The sequence below is a fragment of the Hippichthys cyanospilos genome, chromosome 15, assembly GCF_059441005.1.
Source record: "Hippichthys cyanospilos isolate Australia breed blue-spotted pipefish chromosome 15, RoL_Hcya_1.0, whole genome shotgun sequence".
NCBI classification, from domain to species: Eukaryota; Metazoa; Chordata; class Actinopteri; order Syngnathiformes; family Syngnathidae; genus Hippichthys; species Hippichthys cyanospilos.
The window spans coordinates 5,173,475-5,193,038 of NC_142383.1; the positions used below are offsets into that span (position 1 = coordinate 5,173,475).

The window sequence follows — 19,564 nt, forward strand, 5'->3', positions numbered from 1 at the left end:
TACAGTGTTAGTGTCCAAGTATGCATAAATCAAGGCTGTGCAATGCAAACCACCACTTCAACAAAAATAGCAGTAGATTTTAAAATATTTTTTAAACATTATGCTGTACTTGATTTTCAAATATAATTTGACATTGTCCTGTGTCACTTGCATGTTTGTGTTTCTAATGCGGACAAAGGAATTTATTTATTTAATATGCTTTTTTAACTTTGGTCTTGAATGGCTGTTTTACTGCGCTTCAGCCTTACAGATGCCATGTATGTTGTCTGGCGTGTCATGTCCGTTTACACGCACTGTGATGCGGGGATGTATCAGTTGCCACTGTAAAATAAACTGTACATATGTAACTTTTTCTTTTCTCGGTTTCCAATTTGTGTTGTGCAATTACTCTATTGGGGGATAATACGTACGATGATTAGTTGAGAATTACATCTGTTACAGCGAAGGCCGCTATTTTCAGTTAAATACCATCCCCGCCTTCAGAAAAAAAATGTAAGAGTTAAGTAGATTCCTCTTTTATTCATTTATTTATTGTCACAGTTTCAAATCTGTTCTGGTTTTCAGGTTCCCAAATATTTTTTGAACCTGAAAGGATGATCTGCCATTCACCAAAAATAGCATGAGTGAGACGATGTGATGATGTGTGATACAAAATAAAGGTGTTGCACAATCCTTTCTTCACGAGTCTGGCTTTGTGCAGATGTCATTTGTACACAGAGCACCATGATTACTGTAAGAATAAACAATCCTATACAAACACATCTGTGAGAAAAGGATTCCAGGCACTAAAGAAAGAGGGTATTTTCCTTTGAGGCGCGCAATGTAAATGTAGCCTCTGCTCTGCTCAGATGATGAAATAAAGTTCATCTTTGGCCTTTGGGAGCCATGCTTATAAGTGAAGCGCGCTCGCTCTCCAGCTCTCTCTCTCGCTCTGTCTGTCGCTCCCTCGCCTGCACACGCTCACAATAAACATACTGTTTCGGGCTGCACATCTCTATATTTCTCTGTCACCTCTTACACACAAACAAGCACTTTCTCTTTTCCACACACACACACACACAGACACACACACACACACACACACATACTGTAGCGTGGCTGGCCAGATGGGACTCTTCCACATGACCAGGCCGATCAATCAACACTGAAGGGCCCAGGTGCTACTACGCACCATTTCACAGTCTGTCACACAGACACACACACGCATACACACACACACATATTGTACACTCACATAACAGCACAGACATGCATAGATAAAGATAAAGGACACATATACACACATCAAGGCAGCTAAAACTCACACCCATATACACACAGTGTAACATGTATGACCCAAGCTTGGTCTCCGAGGGGCCTCATCTGGATGGGTGACAGACAGACAGGGAAAGAAAGACAGACAGGGAGACCGACAAGGTAAATATACAAAAACAAAAAAGTCTCATTTGGTCTCTAAAAAGCATGTGATGTACGTGGGGGATCAAGTCCACACCCACCATTTTAAGAATTGCTACTTCGACTCCCAATTTTAGCCCAAACCTAAGGAAGGCGTTTTGATGGTCAGTATAAACTTTCCTAATTTCTCTGTTTTCTTAGTGAATGTGTCCACTGTGAACTCAGCCAAACACTTTTCTATAATTTATATTTTTTGAAAAATCAATCGACTTAATATGTAATTGTCTGCCATCCATTCATCCATCCATTTGCTATAACACTTCTTCCTACTTTGATTATGAGATGGCTGAGGCCTAACACAGCTCACTTTGAGTATGAGATGGGACACTTCCTAGATTCATTGCAAGCCAATCACAGAGGGGGTGGGGGGGGGGGGGGGACAATACACAATATCAATCAGTAAAACCCTTCTCAGTACTCAAATTTCCTTTTTCACTCTCTTCAAAAAGAAATCATTCATTCTTACGGTTCCTCAATAAAATAAAATCAGATCTTCCCCAAATTCTGCAGGACAGATCCCCCTTGGGTCAGGGACTGTGAAGTGCGTCCCAATGAACTGATGTTTTCTCGTAGTGTTTTACATTTCCACCCTCCATCCTGCCGCCTTGAGGAGACCTATGATTAGGATGTCAGAAGCAATTACACTGACAATATCCATGTGACACAGAGCCCCTTCTTAATACACTACAGCAACTTTTATGGCGACTCTATGTTTAAAAAAAGCAGTGACAGCAGACAGTGATCACTTTGTTCAGGCAGAGCCAATCAAAACTGAATAATTAATCAATGATGCCAATAAGTAACATAAATGAGGACCATTTATGTTCAGGACCAAGTCACCTATTGTATTACTATCTACAAACCAATTATCGGAATACATTTATGTATCCTGGTCACTGTGCGTTAGGATGGTGGTGTGGATAAGTTGCTAATTAAAAGCTAAAGCACATCTTTGTGTGTGTGTGTGTGTGTGTGTGTGTGTGTGTCAGTTGTTGTCCCTCTTTGTGTGCCCTCCGATTGGTTCAGGGTGTACCTCAACTACTGATCAAAGACACCTGGGATAACTTCCAGCATGTCTGTGACCCTCATAAGGATACGTGGCTAAAATAAAGGATGGCTCAATCAATACAATTCCTAACGACTGTTAATGTCTAAGGTCCTGTAGCTTGAATGTTACATATATGTTATAGCACCATGTACGACTAGTTGGCAGACAAGATTTGTTTTGCCCGTTCCCAATCCTTTACAAATTCCAGTAGTGTTTTATTTCCCTGTCCTTTATTCCTTCCGTGCAGCATTGCTCAGTGATAGAGTGGTCTTCAACCAACTAAGAAGTTGTGGGTTTGATTCCCTGACCATTGTGACCATGTCAAAATGTCTTCAAGCAGCTATCATCAATAGATAAATGATTAGACATTGTAAAGCAATTAGAGTGCCTAAGGTATAAAGCACAATATAAGTGAAAGTGCACTTTTAGCATTTATCAACAATGAAATGATTTTGTGTCGAATTCCTCATATCTTTTTCTCTGTTTACCATTTCCGCACTGACCTCCATTCAAGCATTCTGTGCACAAAGACCCCGACTCAGCAGGGAGCGACAGGAGCGTGACCTTGGCACCACTACCAGCTGAGGTAAGGTGCGCCTGGGGTAGAGATTGAGACAGGTGAGCAAGTTTTGCATGGAAGACAGGGACGGGGACTCTTGAATGTAATAGAAGAGGAAGTAGAGTTACAGAGAAAAAAAATGGCAAATGAGAGGGCAAATAAAGGGTGAGGGAGGGGTGGGGAGAGAGACAGAGAGAGACTTCTATATATAAAGGATCCAGATGTGACCTCTACAGAGGGGGTCCGGCCTCATGGCTCAACACTCATTAATAAGGTCACACAGAGGTGAGACAGGCGGCTGACTCACTGCATTTCAACAAAACAGTAAAGGGAAAAAGATGAAGTCACCATCAATAAGCGTGCTCAATATATTGCCCTTTCTAACTGCTTTACATGCTAGTTATAGAACACTGTGGCCAGTATTCATGACACTTGACCTTTAGGAAAGTTACGGTCATCTTTCAGGTGAAATAAAATACAACTCTGAAAGCTAGAAACTTTTGCGCTATTACCGAAGATGTTCATAAGACAAGCTCACAGGTAGCGCTTTGGATCTAATTCTACTGATACTTTCTTTATAGATGTACTTGAACATCAAAAATTAATATGGTTGATAGTAATTGTGCAAAAGAGCTATTTTTAGAGCAATCAGACAAAAACTATATATATATATATATATATATATATATATATATATATATATATATATATATATATATATATATATATATATATATATATATATATATATATATATATATATATAGGACCTCTGATCAAGATGTAACATAAGATGTGACATAATAAAACCTTTTTTAAACCTTTTTTAAAATTAAATACATCTTCCAAATATTTGTTCCCAACGGAACACCATCTGAATTGAAACTAGCAAGTTTACAATTTCTGTGACAGTTGGATGGTGGGTTGCACCTGCTCTCTCGCTTGTTCACATAAACAGAGCACAAATATGAGGTAAAACCACAAACACATGAAGAAGCAGAAAACTCATCCACAAAATTAAGGACACAAAGGCGACATAAATAAATACATACATGCTTGCAACAAATAAAAAAGCTAAATTGCTGCATACACACGGGAAAATACCCTTCCGTGATTGCAAAACAACCTTCAACTGTCAAATTTATATCATATATCAATAAACCAAAAACCATAAATTCCCACTTACACACAAACCTCTCAAAATGACCAATGTAACTGTCGTCTCAAAATCTCGCATAGACCCCTTAACAATAACACACAAAAAAAACAAGAACAAAAAAGTTCACTTTACTTCTTAAAAAAAACAATTTTATAGTTATCTGAGTTAATGCACTTACAGACATCATTTTTAGTGCTAGATCATTTGGGGTTTTGGTGTGAAGGAGTTGCTATGTATGTGTGTGTGCGCTTGTGGCCGTGCGTGTGTGTGTGTGTGAGTGGTGTGTAAAGCAGCAGATTAATCTAGTAGGGTCGCTGAGATGACACTAATCCCTTCGCTGATTATCTAGAGCATAACATCACTCTAATCTGATGGGGGGGGTTAAGAAAGATAGACAAGGTTAGAGTGGGTAAAGCAAAGAAAGAACAAGAGGAAGAAGCTGTGTTCATGCTGACAAAACATACAGGTTGGGTTGATTAAATTCTGTGGCGTTTCTCTCTTCTTTTAGAAATACCTATTGGGGTTAAATTGTATCAAGCACGCCATCCAGAAACCTAGCCATAATCTTGTAACACTGTGGAAAGGTTGTTGGTGTGCATGCTTCTACTTTTGTAAAAACGCTCTATTGTTTAGTGGGAACAAGACATAAAAAAATCTAGTCCATCTCTATTAGACTTGATTAGGTCCAGAGAGTGTTGACAACTGGGTTGTGTTTAGCACTTTCAATCCGGTCCAAATTTAGTCCAAAAAATAGACCTAGATAATAGCATGGACGGAATTTAGTCAAAGATAGGTGTTGAAAATTGATTTGTGTTTTAGTCTCTCCAATGTCATCCGTTATTGGTCTATACAGTATTTAGCCTGCATGCCCAAAGTGGTCCAAATTTAGCCCAAAATGGTCATTTGAAATTGGCGAGTTATAGCCTATCCAATTTGGTCCAAATTAGGTCTAAAACTAGTCCTTTAAAACTGGCATGTATTTAGTCTATCAAATGTAGCCAGAATTTTGCTCAAAATAGCTGTTGAACTTTGTATGGTGTTTAGCTTGTCCTATGCAGTACGAATTTTGTCTAAACACAACTGAGAATTGTTGCACTTAGCTCAACCAATGAGGTCCAATTTTACATACTTATTTTACTACTAAAATTTGTTAAACATTTATCTGACTAAAAGAAGAGCCAATGTTTATCATTTCTTCCAGAAGGAATTGCTGGAATGAAATGTAATTATACTAAACTCAATAAGAATCACTTTAATTTCAACAGAAAAATCTTGATTTTCGTATATATGCTTTGCGTGCTAGCATCCTAAACCCTGCAGCTAATGCTTGCAGCTGATTGGTGCACACATACATGCAAATATCATTCTGCAATTGTGAAAATGTGAACAAAGGGGACAGGAATTTTATTCCTGGTCAGGGCGGAAGGTACTATTCAGTTCATTTCTTAAGCAAAACCCTTACAAGAACTTTCAGGTCAACAAGGTCTGCATCATTTGTTTTGGAACCAGGTCATACAGATGAGAAATGAACTACTGGTACAATAATTTGAGCCATTCATGATTAACAGTATGTTTTCAACTTAAAAAAAATGTTTTTCAAATTTAGATTGTCAAAAGGATGTCCTTTTAAACGTCTTTTTAAAGACTTGAAAATAACATCTATTCAACTTTCACTTTTCAATGTTATTCAGATGTTATCTTGAGTTATCTAAAAAAAACATTGCACAACACAATAACTATCCGAGTACAAGTAGAGTTTTTTTTCCTCATTTTTAACCCCCATATTAGGGGCAGACCAATTTTTTTCTACATATCTGCGTTTGGATAACATTAATTCAAATGCAAAATACGTAATATGTCATTTTACAAGGCTTAAAATGATTATATATACCTTTAATTCGAAATAGCGTGAATCCATTTTAGAACGTTTGCACAGACATTAGTTTCAGCACTTGTCTCCTTTCTGCCCCACCCCTCCCCCCATAACCGTAACTGTATGTTATTCTATATACAATGAAGAAATGCGTCTATAAGTACCGTGATTTTATCATTTCAATAACACACATTTGTTATAATTGGACAGCCATCATCAACGTAATCACAAAAGTGTGGGGTTAGACTTATAATCACGTTTTTGTAAAATTCACCCAAATTGAAGTAAAAAGGGGGCACGACTTATAAGCAAGGTCGATTTGTATTCGGAGGAATACGGTTATCGGTCAATGACCCGGCCACTTGCCTCTTTATCTTCATAACCACTCAGTAATGAAAAACCTTCAAATCCAATATAGTGGTAATTAGATTTATTTATTTTAGTTACAAACACTTGACACATTGGTTTGTTTTGTGTTATGAGGCAAAATTTGAATTACAAGCAAAGTTTATAAACACCGCCGCTCGAGTGACATGAAAACATATCATTGAATTCAATCATTTACCGAATAGAACAAACCTTCAAAGTAGGTATGGCCTTATTTCAAGGCATCAGTACTTGTGATGGCATCCAATTCTACTCTTTTGAAGCTATTTTACAATCATGAAGCAGAAGTTACAAATATGGGGGGCCGACGATGGTAGAGAGTGACAGAAAGGCCAACAGACTCTGAAAACAATTTGATATAACAATGAAGTTGTTGTGTTGAAAACAACCTGAGAACAGCCACAAGTGGAAAGTGAGGAGGATGTTTTCTATGCAGTGTTGGAGCTGTGTGTGTGTGTGTGTGTGTGTGTGTGTGTGAGTGGCGTGTGTGCGTGTGTTTGTGTGTGTTTCTATATCTGTGACTGTCTCTGTCTCTTAGTGTTATCATTATCAAAGTAAATTGAGGTTCCCCGTGTGCGAGATGAAGAATACAATATTTCCATTTCTAACTCGTGCTCCTCCACGCTGCAGCGACATAGTATAATCACAACACTGTCAAAACACATCGCACACACAATGGATCATTTCAGTAAACCTAAAAGTTTATATATCTCGGATGTATAGGCATACTCAGCCATGTATTCCTAAGATATTCAAGAATGATCTGTTTGCATCCTTTGTTTTTTTTCTATGTCATTCTTCTCTCCATTTTATTTTTTATGAAAGTGAGTGAATTAGTAAGATTACAGCTGTGAAATATGCCATACTGAAAATATTATTTGGATCGTTTGCATGAACATACTGCATCTAAATTTGAGAAAGGTCTAGTTTCTCTCCACTGTCAGCTTGAAGGCCATTATTGAACTGTCAAATTATGCATGTGTATGTCTGTAAACTATGAATGAAATTATTGGGATTGGACCAAAACAATATCATATTAAGGATCATGCTAGTAAAGGCACATAATAATTCAACGATTGTGGGTATACAGACTATATCAATTTTAATGTTGCGCTTCAAGATCATTAGATATTCTGAGGTATATGCAAGTAAAGGTATAAATACCCATTACATTAGGCACGTCTGCAATTAAGACAATACTATTTGTATCAACAATCATGCAACTATGCGACAACTGTGGTACAGTCGGTGCTCAGTTTTGATTGAATTCATCAAAGGTATAACTAGTAGCTTTACTAATGTACCGTAATTCCCCAAATATAAGACTCACCTGTGTAAAGATTCACCCTTAACTTTGCCTCAACTACCAGTATTTTCTGTGTTATTGTGTATTATACGCACCAACATTTTGGCAACAGCCTAAAAACTAAAGCACAAACATAATAAATCTTATCTTTTGTAAACTTTATATTTTCCTGTGTTCACATCTGTACACATCTCTTACATATACGTAACATATATAAGTGTGTTTCAGGTTTACCACATTGTGAGCAGCTAGTGAACAGCTCACCAGTGTTCAATGCACTTGGAGCAGTTGTTTTTGCTTTTCCTCGTGACATGGTTGGAGTTCATTTTACCATAAATAACCCGAAGTTGAAGTTCATTTTACCGTAAATAACCCGAAGTTGAGCAGCATTCGTGTTTCGACAACGTTCTTGATTGTGTGTATATGCCTAAAGACCACAATTAATAAACGAGTCAAAATGTTGTGTTCTCTAACCACTGCACTCTTGAAGCAGCTGGAGACGTCATAACTTTTATATGATGTTCTCTGTTTGTGTAATATTCCTGTGTGTGAACAAGGATGAACTCTGATGTTGGTTCAATCTGCTTGCTTCTTTTATTGAAATTAATGTCGTGACAACCTAAGCTAACACAAGCTATTGTTGGCTGCAACAGGCACTTGTTGCGAACAGCCAACTGACATCCACCCTCCAGTTAGTCCAGTAATGGTAATTATTACCTAATGTGGCTAAAAGATCAACCTTCCACAAACGGTATCAAAAAAAAAAAAGAAAAAATTAAATTTTTAAGTTATCATTTGTCATCATATGTATATATTTGCAAAAATCAATTATGTCAACCAAAACATCAATGGAACATTAGCGGCACATAATGACCATCCGGCACGAAATAACTAGTGAGGGGTTTGTTGGGGCATGTGATCGAAGATGGGCTCAATGAAAATAGTGTGGAAAAATCTCACTGAATTATTGTAGAAACTGAATGGATTATAATCATGGATTGATGGATCATATTAACAAAATATTAATAAATATTTTGATAACACCCCCGACAGCGATGGAGGCGCACGGCCGTGGTTGCGAGGTGTTTTCCAATTGCATGTCACATGCACAGCCATCATTCACAGGGGTGGATTACACATTTTACCTGTCTGAATGTGCGCCAATATCTTTCACGAACCAGCAAGTCTATTTCACTTCTGCAACATCTAACTCCTCTTGCACTTAGCACACCCTGATTTTTGGTGCAAATGAGAGATAACACTGGGATTGGGCAGAATTTGGCTCGTTCTGTTCTACCATGGTGCACAACGGTGCAAATGCTCAGTTCTACCATGCACGAAGTATAGGAAAAACCAAAAAAAAAACAGAAAACTTCACCCATGTTCATGGATAGACCATGCTCTGCGCTAAATGTGTGCTCTGCATGAAAAAAAGGGCCTGAACTGTTGTAGTCAACACCAAACCAACCAAAAAACCAAGACCTTATTGAGACGAGAGAGTATCAAGACTGAGACAATGCCAAGACTATTGGAGGTTGAGACAGAAACAAGTCCAAAACCATATATATATAAAAAGTAAATAAAATTACACACAAAACAAAACAAAGTGTTCTAACATTGTTTGTTATTCTCTTATATTGCCTTTGACAATGCTACACAAGCTAATTTGGCTGCAGTATTAGGTGTTAGTTCTGAAGGTTAATAAAAATTAATCGAGGAATGAAAAAAGCTTATTTTTACTGAATGTTTTTAAATGCTGTGTTCTAATTTGATCGCTGTAGTTAGAGGGATATACACTAACTTTTTCTTTTACTTTAAAGTTCATGATGTAAAAATTCCTTTGATTCCAAGACGAGACCAAGACCCTTGAAAAAGTGGTCTTGAGACCAAGGACAATCTCAAGAACTACAACACTGCAAACACCTGTTTATCATTTCTCTCATCCAAATATAAACGTAATCAAAAACTGGCTCAGCAAACTCAACCAAGACGTACGTGCAAAAGTGCTACAGCAAAAATGGATGGAGGTCTTCCACATCTTCCATATTTCATGAATTCAGTCAAAGGTAATTAAGCTGTATGTGTGAGAGGGAGAGTGAGGATGACAAGGAGAAAGAGAAGGCAGGAGAGAGAGGCAGATTATCTGTGTCAGTGGCCATTTGCTCACAACTGGCGCCACATCGGAGAGAGGGCCAGAGGCATGGTGCATCATGGGTAAATGAGCACACACCGCATGGCGTATTCCACACGCCGAGACCAAAGGGAAGCAGGGCAGGAGTCAGGGTTGGGTATACAGTGAGCAAGCAAAACATCCGCCTGATGAGTTGACCCCTTCATTTTACATCAATTGTTGACTTGTCGAAAGCAAGAAAAGCCATCAGTCGGCCATGTACCTGTTAGCCTGGAATTTGCGTAAGGAGGTGAGAGGCTGTCATGAGATGTAATGTATTGAGATCCTTCTGCAAAGCTCTGGAAAAAGACAGAATGAAAGAGAGATAGTTTAAGTGTCCTGTAACATACATTTATACAGAAAAAGTAAGCGCAATAAATAATAACACCGATTAGGGAAAATTCAACTAACTGAAACAACGACTTTTACAACATGTTTTTGGATCTTTTGAAACTCTTTTTGCAGCGTGTCTTCTGGGATTTTGGTCCATCATGTTCCAACAGATCTCGATCAAACTATCTGTTCTATTTCATCCTACAGGTGCTTGACGGGCGGTCAGGGTTAGGGATCTCAAGTTCTCCCACACTGAACTCATCCAACCATATCCGCACGGCCCTTGCAATGTGCACTGGGGCACATCTGGCTGGAAAAGAAAAAGTGCCTTCCTCAATCTATTCCCATAAGGTTTGAAGCACACAATTTCCAAAATCTCTTGAAGTCAACAGCCGGACTCTGAATGGATCAAAAATGTTTTTCAAAAGTGTTTCAATCATAATAATAATAATCTACTCCCTAACTAGTTTACAAAAGCCATATTTTTCTTTTGTTTTCAATGTACGTTTGCACTATTTTATGAAACACAGCAAACAAATCATAAAGTATTGAATTTGTCTAAAGTAAATCAATCTTTTTTTATACCTTTGAAGAACGACTTCCACTCGCCCATGAACCTGCACTTGTTCTCTCCTCCATATCTGTAGAATAAAAATAAATTGAGAGACAAAGTTTAACAGAAATAATAAAAAAGAGGAAAAACAGGCACGTTGTTCTTAATAAAATACACCAAATAAACCAAATGGGGCCAAAGAAGGGCCAGTACAACATTTTTTATTTACATAATTCTTTTCTGAATATTTAACCCAAAAAGTTAAGTCATATTAGTAATACAAAACTTCTTGAGTAGCATAAAAGAACACAATATTGTTTCTTTATTATTTAAAACATTCCAATTATGTGTTTTATCACAACTTTGTATTTTATCACAATTTATTGTTTTAGCACAATTCCTCATCCCTCATTCCTCTATTTTTTTTTTTTAATTTGGGTTATATTTAACCAACAGTTTTTTAAAAAAGTGCAGGTACATAAATAGTTTACATAACCCATAAAACAAACCCTATAATCTGGTGGTTTGTGACTTATTCATTTCAGTTCTACAAAATTGAGTAATTCACCAACCAACAGTTTTTAAAGTATTTTTCTAGAGTTATTTACATGTCACCCAACTTTTCGTTTTAGTGTCTTATTATTGCAACGTTCCTAGCTCCCCAACATTTTGTCAGAATCACCCAAAAAATGTGTGTATCTTTTTGACACAACTGTTTTGAGATTGTAGCTGGGTAGACTAGTGAGATTGTAGCTAGGTAGGCTAGCGGCCAATACTTCAATAATACACATTTCTACAGTTCTGGATTTGAATATCGAGTGTGCTTGTTCTCCCAGTGTTACCGTGGATTTTCCTTTCCAAAAACATTTGTTTGGCTGAGAAATTTGAATTTGTCAACCGCGTCGCGCAAATCAGAAGAAGACTTCATGCCGTCTTATGAAGGATCGACTCAGTTGCCATACATCACGCATCAAGGTGCAGGGAGCTACCACAAACGAGTTTAAATCGAAGGACATCTGATGTATCTTCTACAGAATACTTGTTGCTCCCAAATTCAGAACCACAATTCAGAAAAGATTCAACATTTCTCAAAATCGATACTATCAAACGATTCTTATTTTATTTCATACAATAAAGCTATGAAATTAAAAGACAACAACAGAGGAGCATGTTTTTTTGTGTTAAAAACAGCATTTTCCTTGGAATTCAGAACTTAATAAATGTAAAAAAAAAAAAAAAACCATTTTCAAAACTTAAAATAATTATATATACTTCTAATTCGATATAGTATACATCAGTTTTAGAGTGTTTGCGCTGAACTTTGAAAAATGCACTTTGGTCAAGTGGCACCTCTTTGTTTTTTTTAACATCGAAGCTGACTTTGACACAATATAAAAAGGAAAAGACGGCTTGACTTGTTTCCTTCAGTCCTTGGATGTGGGCTTAAACAAGCCGGCATGGATGCTGGCAGGTGAGGAGAGAAACAGTGAAGGGTAACCTTCCTCGCTCTGATCTCACAAAATTCACCTCTGGGGTAAAGAAAGCTTGGGATAATATTCCAAGTAAGAAGATCAGCAAATCATGTCTAAATGCCTCCATTTCAAACGAAGATGATTACCCATGGAAAAGTAATGAGAATGTTTGAACAAATGACTTCTGGGTGTGAACAAATGACTTCCGGGTGTTAAATGGGACAAGCTATTTTGTGCATCAGTTTGTTAAGAAAACATTTAGGGGTTTTTGACTAATATTCAGCTGTGTCAAAAAATAAAGCATTGAAATTTCAAATTGTTTTATTGTTGCAACATTAGTTTGAGCATTTGGGTCCACACGCATGCATACATTGCCTTGCAGTGATGAAGAAATGCATCTAAAAGTACCGTAATTTGATCATTTCAGTCACACACAATATGTGTTATAATCGGACAGCCATGATCTATGTAACCACTAAAGAAAGGGGTAGACTTATAATCGTGTTTTTGTAAAATTCAACCAAATTTATGACTTCTAAGCAAGGTCGATTTGAGAAATGGGGTTAAGATTGAATGAATGTTAATTGAATAAAATCATTTTGTATCAAAAAATATTTGGAATTGAAAATCGCAGAGCCAACAATCTAATTAAATCTTGAGAAAGTCAAAGATTCCCACCACTATTTTCAACGCAGTCAAGTCATTTGACATTTACAATGACTAATATCAAATTCACAATGAATTAGGATCAAAACCCACTTTCCTCTTAGTCTTGAATTTGGCACCTAAATCAACTCTGGCCCTCTTGGCAAAATATTTGGGCACCCCTGCTCTATACAGTAGCTGTGAATTGTAGAGAATTATTATTAAACAGCATAGAAAATAATAGATGAATGGCTGCAGGTGGGTGCAGGGATATGAGACACTATTTTCAAACTGATCTTTTTTTTTTTTATACAGTACTTACAAATTAGGACATACTCAAATACCATGCAATATTTTTAATGACAAAACATAAATTCCCAGAGCATTTGGTTGTTGTTGTTGCTCATTCACTCAAATGGTCAGCTGAACATTAATCCTACGTAATCAATATACCTCAATGACTTTTATCCTAAACAATCAACAACATCGCATACTACGTGCTATGTGTATACCATGTGTGTACATTCTGTATACAGACTAAAAGTGTAATCAACTACATCAGAGTAAATCATCATCTCTCCTTTCTCCATGTCATTAAACATTATTGATTATGATTGCAGAGCCTTTAATGTCTCAATGAAATGTAATGGACCTTTAAGCCTCATACAGACCACTAATCCCCACTGCCATCATACTGCATTGCAAAGGTCAGTCTCTTGCCTGAGAGGTCACAGGTTTGATTCCCTGCCACAAGCAAATGACGCTGGAGTGTACTTGCATGCAAACAACCTTGGAAAACTAAATGTCCTTCTTCATTACGAACGCTTGATTTCAGTGTTGTATTTTTTCAATGATATTCACACAGGTAGAAATACTTTTTAAGGTTGAAAAAATATAAATCCACTTAAAAAGACAACAACAAAAAAAAACAATGATGTTTGATAGGCTTAGAGCAAAGCGGAGGTGGAGGTTTGAAATTAGAGAGAGTATCATTCAGTAGGGCAAATCGAGAGGACGGGAAAACGGATTGAAGCAGAAGGAGGAGTCCAAAAGAAGTGAGAGAAAGTTAAAAGACGTTGAGGAGGAGGCGGTAAGAAGGAGGCGTCCATGTGTCCTGCACCTGATAAGCCTTTCGATTGAGGGCTATAAATTACACTAGTGGGGAGAGGGGGTGGGGGGCACACAAATGGCAAAATACAAATGGAGTTTTTTTTTTTTTTTTCCCCCACTCCCCTCTCTGGCCATCACTGACACATGCACACACAAGCAAACACACACACATGATGCATACACACACATTGTAGGTGATCTATCATCAGTTAATGAACTTAGACTGACAGACAACTCCATGTCTCACACGATGATCATATTAAGACCTGCCTGACACAAAACAGACCCCTATTAATGCTGTTAGATGTGTGTATGTGTGTGTGTGTATGTTTGTGTGTTTGTGTGTTCCTGTACCGCGATACTTGTGAGAACAGCTTTGAGTTCTCTACCAGCATAGCGAGGACATTTTAGAGACGTGAGGACATTAGGTCACCCCTGGCTCGTTCAGAACTCTTATTTTAGAGTATAGGCTTGACTTGGGTTAGGAATGAGTTTAGGGTAAGAGTCATTGCTAAGAACAGAAAAAAAGGTTAATGTTTGAATGTATAATAATTCAAGTTGTTCATGGGATAGTGATCCAGTTTAACCCTTTCACTGCCGTTGGGATAATGTGTCCCCGCACTTTTCAAAAAATGGCAGTGGGTATAGGGATGGTGGCAATAAGATGAAAAAGAGAAGTGGTAGTGAAATGGTTAAGAGTCCATATCGTTTTCCCTCTTGAAGAAATCACCAGAAATGACCTTTTCCAATATTGCATCTCTCATGCAGATACAATAAAAACGTTACTGAGATATGTGCTGTTGTGTATTAGTTCGTGCACTTAAAATGCATCAAATTCAAAAACACTTATTACCACTTAACTGGCAAGATGAAATTATAATTAATTCCATGCTGTACATGTCATTTTATGTCTGCAGAAAAACATCCGTTTACTGTTGTTTTATTTTGAGTACTGGAACCATTTTAGAAATAGTTGACTTTAAAATGCAATGTTAAAATACTAAAAAGAGATTTTTGTTTATTTAATGACAACTGTGTAGTGTATGCATCAAGCATGGTCTCCAGTTTTATTGAAAGCTGTACAATAACACAGATGGCTACTTCTTTACATGCTACTTGTTTGCACTGTTATTTAACTTGAGGCCTTGTGTTATTATGTGCTATTATGAACCAAATCTTTGAATTTAATCCCATTTTAACTCATTCATTGCCAGCTCATTTCAAATGGATTCTTGATTTTTTTTCCCTGTTCACAATTCAGTCATAATTTCCCCCATATTTAGGACGCTGATAAAATATGACTCTTTAAAAAAGAAATGGCCCTCCATGATTTTATATAAATTGATATATGACACAAGTGTTCATGGTTTTATCAGATTTTGCTGCTGCTACAACTACTATTTTCATCAGACCTCTCTTTTTGCAAAGTATTCAACTTAAAAACAGAATATATTACCCTAGTGCTTTCAAGAGATTGGAAACTGTAAGAGATTAATTAAGATTTTTTTTTAATTTATTGAAAAAATCGAATTTTGCTCTCACCTAAAAATTCCATGAAAAACTCTCAGAGTTATTTTATTACATTTATATTTATCATATTATTATGGCAGATCAAAATATTTCTGTAAAGCAACAAAAATGTGTCTTCAGCCTTTTATTTTCTTGAACAGTTCCAGTTATATAGTCGTTTCCCTTCTGCTGTATTTGAGACAAAACCAAAGCTCTGGCTGCATCATTTTGTTTCAATCACCAGGATGGATGGTGCTGTATTATTTTGTTGCTAAATAAATATATTTATTGCTACTCTTAGTTGTAGCTGCAGTCACAGCTGGATGCTTTGCATTTATGTGGGAGGCTAAACTTGAGCTGTTTTCATAGTAAGTAAGCAAGCTCCTTTTTAAGATACATAAAAGCTTAACACATAAAAAGGGGTCTAATAAGTAAATAGCAAGTACTGTACATTTTTCACATCAATTTACCAAAGATCCAGACAAAAAAGACTCTTGACATGTTATAAGTAAATCAAGTGTACAGTGTGTGTGTTTGCACGTGTGACTGCACCTGTGTAACATGTAAAGCTCCACTGTTCTCATTTTCCCTTTTTGAGTAAGTATAGGCCTGGTCAATTCTCTTCCACCTACACGTAGAACACATTTGGTCTTTGAGAAACAACTTTAAAGACACATTTTAACTATTTAAAAATAAATGATTTGATGCTCAGTCCAGATTATACCCATTAAACCAAAATTTTCTGAATGAAAGTAGTTTCTGAATTCTGAAAATGAAACCAAGTCATTATATTTACATTGCATTCTTCCATTACCAACAGTGATCGTGTTAGCTTGGATTAATTGAATTAGATTCATTTCTGTATTCTCATTGCATATAATGTAGAATGTCGAAGGAAGCCGAAAAACTCCACAAAAACTATGCAAAAAAGTATGCAAACTCCACAAACAGATCAGAGGTAGACATACTCGACTCTAGACCAAGCCTTTTTACCACCAAAATATTCTGAAACACGATTATACGACAGTGGATGAAAGGAACAATTTAACTTTTGAATGTAACAAAGGCTTCTTGTACTTTCACTGAACCCCATTCAAATTATTATCTTGGGTTATCGTATACGCTCACACAAGCTCGTACTCACAAGAAAATGAGACAGTAAGAATTAAGAGTCAGATTACGTCTTTGTATCTTCTTCTTTAAAGCCGCTTAAACTGTCTGACACCCACAATCCCACTCCTAGTGTGTGTGTGTGTGTGTGTGTGTGTGTGTGTGTCCAAACAAATCAAGTGATGTAATGCTCGGTTCATAATTGTCGTTCTCCGCCATTTTATCTTTGCAAACACTAAAATAATCTCTGATTGTGTTTATATATATATATATATATATATATATATATATATATATATATATATATATATATATATATATATATATATATATATATATATATATATATATATATATATATATATATATATATATATATATATATAAGATCCAGTTGTTTTGTTTTGTTTTTTGTAATTGTCTGCCAAAAGCAACATCCTCTCTTTAACAGACTAAACATGCCTGCATGTTTAGTCCCAACATATTTATAGAAAATGGATGGATGGATATTTTCAACACTGTACTGTTAGTTGAATAGCAGTTAAAAATCTAAATCAAATCTGCAATATTATCTTTTTTCTTATCTCCCTTTGTTTGATGGATTGTTTTCGTGAACATACTGTAAAAACACATTGCACGTAATTCATATATACACATAAATACAACTATAAAATCATATATAGGTGTACTGTATGTAAAATTTACACATCACAAATTTACCCAACATTTCATACATTCTTTAGTCAATTTAGACATATATTTTTTTCATTATATATTTCTAAAACTCTTTTTGAGCACAGCCATTGATTCACATCTTTTCAGTTCTATTTCATAGTTGTTCTATAAATTGAAACCTCGAACAGATACACACATTTGCTTGCTGTGGCTAGCAAAAAAAAATAAAAATAAAAAACAACAGATAAGATGCACTGGACTATAGGGCGCAGGGCTCAAATCATAAGGAAAAAGTCACGGCTTAAAATCAGAAAAATACGGTATATACATCGTCTCATGGGTATAAAAGTGTAACTCAGGAGTGTATGCCAGGAGCACAACCATTTGTTTCGTTAATCAAAATATGTAGTTGTGGAAGGATTTCAGGAGGAAGTTAGGGTTCAAGAGGTTAATGACCAGAAATGCATTAACCCTTCTGTCTGATGCACATTCAATGTGTTACTATGCCTATTGATTTTCTGCACACAGAATCATGCACAACCACACTTTCAACACACAGACACACACACGCTTGTTCTCACGCACACACACACACACGCAAACACACGCACACACACACACACACGCAAGCACGCACGCACACACACACAGGGGCCAGTGTTTCCTGTCATTAGGCAACAGAGCTGTTCTATAATTAGAACATCTGGACCCAAGTAAGTTTAGTGCCAATGGTCTCACACACGCACTCACACATACACACACCTACATACACACACACACACACACACTCACGCACATACACACAATCTACACGTTATCGTTTATTTTTTTTTTACTTGTGCCATTTTATGTTGCTTGTTTTCTCACTTTTTTGTATAGAAAAAAAGCACATTAAAGTAGCAAAACAAACAACAGCTTGGAGAGCTAATGGCTCACTAAATGAATAGAGAGAGGAGCTTGTGAAGTAATAGAGGGAAAGACAGAATGGGAGGGAGCGACAGGAAAAGTAGAGAAAAAAAGATTAGCAAGTTCAAACATGGTTTTCTTGAATCAGCAGTCTTTTTTTTAAAATACTCATAGCCTACAGATGCCTTTCCAAAAAGAGAGATTAATATTGATAATAGCGAGGCCCTTCCTTTTCTATATTTTTCCCTTCTCTCCAGTGGAGGAAGAATAAGAAGCCCAGACGATTCCTTTGACAGCCCCCCTCGTCTCTCCACACAAATCCATGTGAAGCCGAGCCAACTGTGGCTTAGATCTCTACACACCATTACCACCGGAGGAACAAAAGGAAATTAAAAAAAAAAGAAAAAAAAAGAAGGCTAAATTGTCGGAGACTAAAAAGCAGCAAAGTTAGAAAACTTTTAAAAGAAGTTAGATCAGTGCATATGAAAGAACAGAGTCAAAGTACTGCCTGAGAGCAAGTTATATGCAGAATAATAATAAGCGATAACTGGTGAGAAAATCTCAATAATTAGCATTGGAATGTTTACAAAAAATACGTTACGAACGAAAGTATCCACATTTTGTTCAGCAGAATATTTAAGGTTGAACATAGTCTGTTTTGGGTCGCTGGTTGATTATCAGTTTATTCAATTTCCAATAATATTTCTTACGGATGCCCCATAATGAACATATTTATTTGAAACTGAAGTCAGAAAATGAAAAAAACGTTTGTCAAAAAGAATTAAAGCAGCCTTTTTTTTAAGCTTAGAATTATAAGGATGGTGTCTTTTTCCACAAAAACAGAATGAACCATGTTGTGGAATTTTTAACATTTTTGATATCCATCGATTTTCTGTAGCCGTTAATCCGCATTAGAGTCGCAGGCCTGCTGGTGCTGTTGTGGAATTAATTTTTAGGACTTGAAGTAAGATTGGTAAACTAGTCTGGAAAAACATACTGTCCTTTTTGGTTTCTTTTAGTTGAAGATTAACAGAGTTTAGCACAAGTTTAAGTGGTCAACAAAAGAGTGAGAATGGACAAGTAAAAGTGAAGATTCTTAATCACTCACATGGGAGTGAACGCCTCCAAGATGAAACCCAGCCCCGGTGTAGAAGTAATTAAAGTGAGAAGAGAGGCGAAAACCTTGAAGGCCAAGATGTCAGTGTTGGACTCTTGTCTGACAAAGTCGTCCTTACAATACAATGTTCGACAGTGGGCAGGGGACACCATGAACTGGTTGTAAGCCAATTGTCAA

The 19,564-nt window shown here is 36.6% G+C and overlaps 1 protein-coding gene and 1 long non-coding RNA gene across 6 annotated transcripts in view; one reads left to right on the forward strand and one right to left on the reverse strand.

Moving 5' to 3' along the window:
* tcf4 (transcription factor 4) overlaps window positions 1-19,564 on the reverse strand; it is a 172,728-nt gene that overhangs the window by 119,705 nt on the left and 33,459 nt on the right. For all 3 annotated transcript variants that reach the window (XM_088434425.1, XM_088434426.1, XM_088434424.1), the window contains exons 5-6: window positions 10,876-10,931; window positions 10,181-10,256 (exon numbers count right to left, since the gene is read on the reverse strand). In XM_088434425.1, coding sequence (XP_088290551.1) covers window positions 10,181-10,256; window positions 10,876-10,931 — 132 coding nt within the window. The remainder of the gene's footprint in view (window positions 1-10,180; window positions 10,257-10,875; window positions 10,932-19,564) is intronic.
* Window positions 933-18,670, forward strand: LOC148411446 (uncharacterized). Of its 3 annotated transcripts, none has more exons than XR_015867897.1 (4): window positions 933-1,416; window positions 3,018-3,089; window positions 10,498-10,641; window positions 18,528-18,670. It is a non-coding gene; the product is annotated as an uncharacterized LOC148411446 (long non-coding RNA). The 3 variants fall into 3 exon arrangements; XR_015867896.1 differs by lacking the exon at window positions 18,528-18,670 and adding an exon at window positions 11,680-12,064; XR_015867895.1 differs by lacking the exon at window positions 18,528-18,670 and having other exon boundaries at window positions 941-1,416; window positions 10,498-12,064.